Raw genomic sequence first — 10,275 nt, forward strand, 5'->3', positions numbered from 1 at the left:
ATGTAACAAGAAAAACTGTCATATAACTTGATCGTGATAGCGAGAATTAAAAGTAAAACAATTGTCTATGGCAATGTGTTCGTAAGTTCTTTGAAAAAGTAAACGCCAAAAAAAAAACTTCGGTAATATTTTTTTTTTTTTTCTGTATATTGGCTACCATCAATGTGCCTAGACAACAGTAATGCAACATTGTTGTCCTTGCCAAAATATTCTTTTCAAATTAATCGTCTAATACTTAAATTGGCATTGAATTGACATTCAATTTTTTTTGTGAAATGAATCCATTATTTTGTTATAATTTATTAATACAAAGATCGAATACTTCCTTCGATCGCAAACCGTCCAAGGCGCTATGCCAACTAAGCCACGGGACGAACCAGTGCACTCACGAATTTTTCTGTCTTTATTGTTGGATCTTTGTATTTGGTTTTTCAACGACTTTTAGCCGTAGCGCCATCTATGAGAAATCTATGAAAGTATTTAGACACCCAGTTAGATAACTTTACAGCTACCAGCCCTGACTAGAGACGTCACTATTAACTGTATTTAAATTTGTATTGAATTGATATTCAATTATTTTTCACAAAATTACTCCACTGTTTTGTTATAATTATTAATACAAAAACACTTAGAAAAAATTTGTTCGATCCGGCCGGATTCCGACGTCTTCTAGCAAACCGTGCCAGACGCTATACCAACTAAGCAACCGAACGAACCAGCGGACCTCACGAATTACACGAATCACGTTTATGACTTTTTCATTACTACATCTTTCCTTCTTTCTTTAGTCTTTAATAATTTCTTCGCATTATTTGAAATAAGCACTGTACGTATATACCTCGGCGGAAATAGAGATTTGTCATTAGTCGTTTCATACCAGTTGTATCTCATACTCTTTGGACTGTTCCTGACTTCCCTGTAATAATGTATACTATTTCTATCTGTAGATAAGTAATGGCTTCGAAATATGGATCTTGGAGTCGATCAGCCATATTCCGAAGCCAAAGATTACGGACGGCTATACTTCATACGTGTTTCAACTGATCGACATGATTTGTACCTACTACGCCCTGCCGTTCGATATCATCTTGGGGTTCACACTTTCCGCGATTGTTTATAAGGTAAGCCATAATGATATAACAGAACGCTTTATTTATGTGCATCTTTTTTCTTTCTACAACATTTCAGTTACACATTCAGTATCAAATAGTAATAGCATTCTGTTACTGTTCTGCCCCGGGCTTTCCGCCTCGCTCTACGTTTTGCTCTCTTCTCCAGTCCAATGAATTTTATTCTTCGTTATTGTTGTGGTAGTAAATACTTCGATTTATTTAAAATCTTGTACAAATTCAAGCACGTTCCTCTCGGGACACATGACATCTACTCAGTATAATTCCTTAACCGAACTCGATGTTACAGTTAGGCCCAAAATTCAGATTGCCATGTTCGTCGTCAACCTTCGTTTAGGCTACGGTTCCACCAGAGTTGTGCACGACAGTGGATGGAGCGACAATATCTTATGACTGCCACGTGCACACACCCTAGCCGCTTTCACTACACCGTGCCTGCACGCAGGGCCGTTCGCCCGTACTCGCGTGTATATGACACACGGAACGCTACCGAATCCAGCCTCTAGCGTCCCGGTGGTACTATTAAAACTCGATAACCAGAAATATGTTACTATATTCTCGAACACATTTACACAGTTGCAGTACAATCATATTTTACAGAAAATGAACTTTACAAAACAATAATTCAAGGTTTTCCTATTTTAAAATGGCGTTAGTTTACAAACTTCTCCATAGTAATTCACTAAAATCATAACAATTTTATAATTCACTGATTTACTTCTTCTTCTGTTTACTTTTAGTCACTTCCCGATGCTGAGTAAGGATGCTTTGTTTGGATTATTTTTATACCAAACCTTATTTACCTATCTCAGTTATATATATATATATATATGAGTGTGAGTATATATATCTATCAATCCAAATCTTATCTACCAAGGTCAATCCCTCAAAAATTACTTCAAAAGGATATAAGGATATACGTCCATAACTTTCGTACTTTTACACCTTCTGAACTCAAAGTTATGGCTAATTGTAACTCTTGGTGATCTTCAACACACAATAACTTTAATAACTATAACTCTTATAATCTGTTCATAAGAGTACAATTCTTAATTAGCTGTTACAAATATACAAAAATTCGCAAATTGACACTTTTCAGAGATTATTGTTAAGTCTTTGACAATTTCACTGAACAAATACTGTAGTTCTTTAGGTACTTTCGGTAATTTCTATCTCAATACATCTGTTCTTTATAAAGTTATTGACGAAAAACCTTAATATCGATTAAAATTCTCGATTTCTAAATGTTGCCATCTCTTTCTAAGTATTCTTGAACTTTCGATCACGTGATGTTTCTTTACTCTGATTGGTCGTTTAATATACATTCTTATATTCCAAATTACACCAAATTACATTAACGAGAAAAAGAGACGGCTATAGTTTTCTTGCTTGTTTCGTCAATAAACTTAATATTAAGTGTGATAGTACGATTAGATACACTCTTATTCTATGAGAATCTTTTGCGCACTTCACTGTTAACACTGCACATGCACTAGAAACTTCAGCGAGATAGCTAGGCGATACGGGGATGTGTAGCTGCGCTATGAAACGGTGGTGATATAGCTGTGTGAGGTAGGTCGACGGTGCGAGAACAAGCAGCGAAGCTGTGAAACGGTGTGTAGTTGAGTAGTGCTCACACACAATACATTATATATAGTATCTCCTGAGAAAAACAATCTTTTTTTGTTTCAGCCACGCATGTGCATAATAGACAGATATATGCCGCTCGAATTGGAGATAATCGTTATAAAAATAATAAAACTTATCAACAACACTGTTGGGCACAAGTGGTCGGTGATAATGGGACACGAAGATGTACTCTTCAATACCGTTGACGTCCCTTGGACTTTGACATGCGTTTGTAAGTTTCCTACAAACCTGCAAAGCTAGGCGAAGACCTCTCGTTACTTTTTCCACTTTTGCAGTAATAATAACATTATTATATTCCCTGACCGTACATACAAACCTGACCGTACTACAGCCTCTTTGTCCACCTTTTGTTTGTCCAAATACGTTAGTAAAATAATAAAATCTTTATTACTTGCGTTATCCATTCTTTTAATGGATGACTAAGCTTGCCATTTAGGGAAAATAACGAGTTGGCCAAAAAGCGTGTGCGGTTTCTACCACTAGCTAACTTTAAGCAAAAAATGAACTTTTTTCCTAAGAACGTTATATTATCTATGATCATTCTAGAAATAATATTAGCGCGTATTTTAAGAAAAGGCGGGAAAGTTTCATGTATTTCATGATGATAATGCTATTGCAGTTAGGTTGGGTACACTTTTTTTTTCTCAATATCAAGTGATGGTGCGAACAAGTTGTGCGCCTGACAAGTTATGCGAACAAGTTGTGTGTGGTAAGCTACACACCTATCCATAACAGTTGCAGTGCCACTCAGAGCTTTAAATCGCAAAGATCTGAGGGGCACTGCACTGCGCCCGTTACTCTGAGACATAAGCTGATGAGTCCCATGTGCCTGTAATTTGACCAGCGTCAGGTGGCAGTACTTCCCTGGACGAACTCTTTCACTAGGAGCTGTACTCCTACTCACTTTATCCATATTATTCTAACGTGCGTACGCACATCCAACGTAGTCCCTGTAGGTTTTCAGTTGCTTCGGTCTTTACAAATTCATTGCATGAACGGGACTTTAATAACGAAAAAACCATTAAAATTGTAAACGGGGACAAATACGATAAAATCCATTTTATTCCGACGTAATAAATATTCCTCCACTAAGAGGGAGATTTAAAATATCATCACCAGTCAGCCCACATTACGAGCCATGCCTTCTGACCGAATAGTATCCATAAAAAACATTTTATCTCCGTTTACAACTTTAGTTAGTATACAATGGTCGCAATAGAGTGTACATCGGTCATTCTTACATGCGGTATTCTCAGCCTAATTATCGTAGCCATTTCGGTGTCCAAATGTTTTCGATTGTACTCTGCTAGACTATGGAACGTGTACTTAACAACCGTCTCCTATCGTACCTTCAAGACGACAACCTCCTCAGTGATAGCCAGTACGGATTCCGACGAGGGCGATCTACTGGGGATCTTCTTGTGTATGCCTGTCACATGGAGCGAGGCTATAGAAAAGCAAGGCGAATCACTTGCAGTGTCTTTGGACATTTCTAAAGCATTTGACAGAATCTGGCACGCAAGCCTTTTAAGTAAGCTTCCCTCTTAAGGGCTTCCCAATGACCTTTGCAATTGGATCTCGAATTTCTTGAGCGAACGTTCGATTCGAGTGGTATTGGAAAGCTACTCTTCCGTTCGGAAGAATAATATGGCGATAGATTTTCCCGGAGTTCCTCAGAGTTCCGTACTATCTGCAACTCTCTTTCTTCTGCATATCAATGATACGTTAATTCCAGATACCTTTGCGTATGCTGATGACAGCACAGTTGTAGATATGTACTTGACCAATGCAAGGGTCAGTGGAGTTTTATAAAAAAAAGTGCTCAGCCTAGTTACCATAGACATTGTTTTTTCTCGCTTAACATTACAATAACATTGAAATATGAACAACTTTAAGCTTAACTACATTAATTACATTAGAATAGACAAAGTAGTTTTCGAGTTATTAAGATACAAATATTTTATGGAAACTGTAATTAAAAAAAACGCTGCTGGATAACGATATCGTATCCGAATCCGAGCCGAACGTTTAACTCGAATGTTCTGAATGTCCAATCGAACGATTCGGTTAAAATATCGAAGGATACCGAATCGGGATCCTGTGTCAAATTTTCTCCGCCTGTTCTTAGTTTATTCATATTAATTTACAGCGCACGGATTGTGGGACGCGAGAGGTGACACATCTCACCTCCTAAAATCTAAAATCTAGGCTCGCGGTGAATACCTCGCTAAAACTCTTGCCTCTCACGGGTTAAGTCACCTTTGAAGTAATCTACATTCTGTCCTACTAAAACAATGCCCCATTTTCTGTTTTGCAGTGCTACAGATCATCAGCTACCAAGCAATGCTGTTATACACCATATCAAGGAAAGAACACAAAATAATAAATTCGTATCCAATCAAAAGCAGCGGCGAGAAAATAAAAATTGTTCCAGTTGCAATCAGGATTGAGTAGACGTGCACATATGATGACATTATGGACGAAAGGGTACTTCTTAAACTAAGTCAATTCTTTTATAAATCCTGAACGTATTATTAGTTTGAAATCGACCTGTTGGGTCAGTAACATTAAAGAAAATGTCATTCTGTCATTCTCCTTCCAAGTTCATCCTATTCCACCTTATTTTGAAAAAGAATGAGCAAATATGTAATTGACAATAGCAACTATTTTTCACATAATTCATTTAAAACTGAAATAAAATCCAGGTACATCAAATCACATCTGTAATTAAATTATTTTTTTTTTACTAAATAATTTCGAAAAAGCGCCACTCCTCGGTCTGCGGTCACCACTAGTAACGAGAAAAACTGATTTTAAATTTACTTGAATTTGTGTGTTTCCCGTTATTATTATGTACAATATACATTATAACTACCCCATAAATTATATTGGAGAATATTGTTTATGGAAAAGTAGATACGAGAGATATATTTATATTTAAAAAATATTTAACAATAACTTAGAATAATGAGCAAAAATCTCTAACTAGCACGCACCCAGTGCCATTAACTTAAAAAAAGTTTGACACTAATTAATACATCCGTCGTAATATCGGTTTTTATCCTAAGATGGAAAAAAATATATGAATTATTCAGGAAGTACGTCAAACAGACGTCAACTTCCTGAGCGGGCCTTTCGAAACTTAATTTTAATCTTAATTTTTTTTCTCAACAACTGCTGGTTAATAAAATACAAAACATAAGTGAATATGCTGACAAAACATGTGTCTAAAAGGTGAAATTTTATAAAGAGAATGTTGAAAAAATGTGCTATTGTCAATTATATTTATTATTTACATGTTGAATATTTTTATAGACATCTTAGAATCATGTGCGCGAAAATTTTAGCCATTTATTTTTATACAAATTTACAACTAAAAATAATATTCCTAACTCATCTAGTCAGCTCTAGAGAGTCATGCCCTGCAGTTTGGGCAACTTTTTATGGCTAAATTTATTCTTTTGCGTTAGCATCTGCCAACCTTATGTTTGGATATTTTTAAAGAATTACGTTTTACCATTCAATTAGATAATTTATTCAATGTTACATGGACGTACCAAGACTTGTTTTTATTGGTAATTGACTTCCCTATATTTCTTGACAGAGTAAGTCGAAGCCACCCTGTCGACGTCCATGGTTTAAATATGTAATCGAGAGAAGTACTGTAACTTCAAACATTCAGGAAGTTACAACAATATCAATGTATTCTTGGAAATAAGATTTTATTATGCGATGGCCATGAAGTTTCTTGCCATTTCTTCTTTATGGACCGCATTTTCCGAAATGGCAGTAGAGATATTAATGTTTAGCATTCCCCCCATAGTTCCTTTTCCCTACTTCTGTTCCCTACGACACGAATGGGCACAACTTGCAATTTGTCTTTTACATTTAATCTGACGAGACGGGTATGTACCACAGCCTTATGTATTTCTTACCGCACAGTGGCATTACTGTGTTCCAGTTTGTAAACAGGCGCAATCGAATGCACAATTTGTAAGGCGTTTCTTCACACCAGGAACATTGTAGCAACTGTACTACAATAAATTCGAATATATAAGGAGTATTGATGCCACCTATGGGATGGAACTCCTAAATACCTACTGACCACCTTGGATTCCACTGAGAGACGAGCCATGAAGCTTATCGGTGACTCGGATTGGAGAGGCGAAGCTGCAGGGCCTTGAACACTACCGGAAAATTGTTTGCTTATCAATATTCTACAGGATGTTATATCACGCAGTGTGCGACGAATTTACATGAAACCATTCCGCCATATCCTTTCTATCATCGAGGTACTAGATGCAGGCAGGAGTTCCACCTCTATGTTGTGGATATACCCACGATTCGCACGAGGTGTTACGCTTCCACGTTTATATGGACGGTATTGAAGTGGAATTCCCTGCCTGCCGACTCGTCCCCTGAACGCTATTGCTTGGGCCTTTGTAAGGCAAAAGTGAACAGGCATTATACGTATATGTGTGCATGCTCTAATTGCTTTACCGTTGGCCTCATCGTCATTTTCCATCAACTGAGATAGAGGTCAAATGTGCACTTTATCTATATTTTGACGCGGTGAAACTGTCATGATATCGCAAATATCTATAGAATGCAGTGCCCTATTTCCACCAGGTCGTTTTAATTCTTAAACTACCTTTGGACACGGGCCTCCGCTAAGGAAAGGGAAACTTCCCACGTCAAAGATTTATGAGGATCGTCTCCGGCGTTTACATTCAGCATTAGAGCAAACCACCGTGCGTATTAATAACATAAAAATAATGAAATGCCATATCGAAGTTAATCATCATTGTGAGTTCCGCTCGATCGTCTCGAAGGGGACGTAATATTATTATATGATAAGACTCAAGGTGGATAACACATGTGCGCGGTTACCGCTGCTACAAAAACTTTAAAAAATTAAAACTGCGTAACGTGCGTATTCACACAAACTCGTTGAAAATTAACACCTAGCAGCTGCCGGTTTTTGCTTGTGTTATCCGCCTAAAATCTATGTCTCGGCGACAACATATTTACTATATCAGGTAGACAGTCTCTATTTACTCATAATAATATATATGTGTGTGTAGCGTAATACGTCATGTTCGTAGCGAAGTTTATTCCAATATGTATTAGGCAACGTAGAGATGATTAAAATGAATAAATATATCTCAATGGCGAATTCGTTTATTTCTGTTTGGTACTCTTCGATGGTTTATGACAATTTTAATTTAATATTACAAAAACAAATTGAATGTCAGGGTGTTGAAACATTCTGGCATTCAATAAAAAATTTAAAAATTTGTTCTTTATGGGCTTAAGGCCGAATTGAGTCCACGACACAAGCGAGGATACCACTTTGAGGTTCAGTCTACATTTTCTGAAATGACACGCTGTCGCGTTCCGGCACCACCCGCAATACAAAAATACGTTAGCAACAAATCACATTTTTACGTGTTGCCTTCCGGTCATAAACATCTACTAGACGGCTAACAAACATACCGATCGGTCGATAGCAAACGGAATTGGCTAATAATTAACATAAATTTATATAATACCAGATTCAGCATATTCGTTCTTAGAGGACAGTGATTTTTCTGAGATTTGATAGTCAGAAAGTGGAGACTACCTGATGACAACATTTTTTTGTCCCGGATCTTTTCGGGATTCGGGAAGTCACTTAAGTACATAAAAATTAACGTTATTTGGGATATGTAGACTCTATTTACCTACAAATATCCGGGACAATAAAAAGTTGTCATCAGGTAGTCTCCACTTTCTGTCTCTGATCCTCGAAGTTTAGGTAAAAAGACTCTCCCTATTTCGATCATTGGTAATGAATCATAATCAATAATCGGAAAAAGATGTTCCAGATGTAAACATGCATCAAAATGCAGAAAAAAAAGGTTGGCATTCTTTCCAGCCGCTAGTCTCTTCTTTCTAGCCGATTGTCTCCAGCTAATTGGAATGGACCTGTCGTCCAATTTGAACTTCGGCAGATAGATTGAATCCATGGCCAAAAATGCAGCAAGGAAGCTTGGGATCCTTTCCAGGGTGAGGCGTTACTTTACACCAGGACAGTTGCTTCAGCTGTACCAAGCACAAATCCGGTCGTGCATGGAGTACTGCTGCCACCTATGGGATGGCTTTGCTCATATCAACAGGCCACTTTGGATTCAATTACCAATCGTGGCAAGAGGCTTATTGGTGACGTATTATATATTAAAGTTGCCTGCTTATCGATATTTTACAGAATATATCACGGAGAGTGTGCTATGGAATTACACGCTTTAATTCCGCCTTCCCCTTTTCATCACCATGGAACTAGGTGCAGGCTTGGGTTCCATCCATGTTGTGGACATTCCAAAGACTCGCGCGAAGCGCCACGCTTCCACATTTATATGGCGAACGGCTATAGAGTGGAATTCCCTGCCTGCAGACTTGTTCCCTGAACGTTATAACTTGGGCTTTTTCAAGGCGAGAATGAATAGGCATTATTTAGGTGGTAGGTAATTAAATAAAGGTTTTACTGCATCGTAGGGCAAAGCTACTGACCTAAGAAGTCGAAATTTTAAAGTAATTCTAATGGTGCCATGTAAAAAATGTAGTAGATAACTGACCTTTGACCAAAGTAGAAAATAAAAAAGTAACGAGAATGGTCACTCTCCGCCCCTCCCTAGCTTTAGATACCGCACCGCGCCCCGCATATTGACGGTCACATTGACGGAACGGCAACAAGGCTGTCAGCGAGCCATTCGCTAAGGACAACACGTTGATGTTTGAACTGTTTAAATTTATTTATTCCGAACGTACCTTATTATTATTATGATGGTCGTGAATTATGCCACGTACAGCTATTTATCTTCATCTAAATAAAATAAAGAGCGGAATTTCATTCGTTAAAAAACTTTTTATTAGATTTCGAATTTTAGATATAATTTACAGGTATTTTAGATATAATTAAAGTCAGAATAATCATTATAAATACCATTACACACTCCGAATGCGTGTGCCCGCGAGTGCCTGTGAGAGCCTGTGAGTACTCACGAGTACCTGAGTACGTACGAGTGCGTGCAACCATTGATTTGGTTTTTTCCGATCATTGATCGTAATAAAAAAACTGACGACTGATAATGCGGTGCATAAGCGGTCATGCAAGCTCAGCAATATTATGCCCTTATCATTAATATAAACTTAAAATATAAATGAACCTAAAATTGAACCTTGAGGTACACTACATGCTGCTGTAGACCCTGATGATCTCGTCCCGTTGACATCGACCCTCTCTACCCTTTCACTCAATTAAAAAGTTTCCAGATCCGTCAATCATCCTGCCAATTTTGCAATGCTAACTCATGCTGGTGACATCCGACTCTGTGCGTAAAGCGATGCGTACAATACCTCTGCATGCCCTTATTTTCTTAAAAATTAAGTGAGCATACGAAGTAGTTTCACTTTAATTTTGGCCCACATTAGTTCTGATGTGACAAAGTACCTAAAT

General features: G+C 37.6%; 1 protein-coding gene across 2 annotated transcripts in view; it reads left to right on the forward strand.

Moving 5' to 3' along the window:
- LOC113238163 overlaps nt 1-7,945 on the forward strand; it is a 13,741-nt gene extending 5,796 nt beyond the window's left edge. The window contains exons 2-5 of one of the 2 annotated variants that reach the window (XM_026474920.1): nt 948-1,121; nt 2,823-2,991; nt 5,098-5,159; nt 5,199-7,945. In XM_026474920.1, the coding sequence (XP_026330705.1) occupies nt 948-1,121; nt 2,823-2,991; nt 5,098-5,159; nt 5,199-5,234 (441 nt within the window). In that variant the 3' untranslated portion in view covers nt 5,235-7,945. Of the gene's footprint in view, nt 1-947; nt 1,122-2,822; nt 2,992-5,097 lie in introns of both variants that reach the window. The other variant, XM_026474919.1, reaches the window with a different exon arrangement.
- Nucleotides 7,946-10,275: the final 2,330 nt, after the last annotated feature.

Source organism: Hyposmocoma kahamanoa, unplaced genomic scaffold, assembly GCF_003589595.1.
Source record: "Hyposmocoma kahamanoa isolate Upper Pololo Valley unplaced genomic scaffold, ASM358959v1 95, whole genome shotgun sequence".
Classification (NCBI taxonomy): Eukaryota; Metazoa; Arthropoda; class Insecta; order Lepidoptera; family Cosmopterigidae; genus Hyposmocoma; species Hyposmocoma kahamanoa.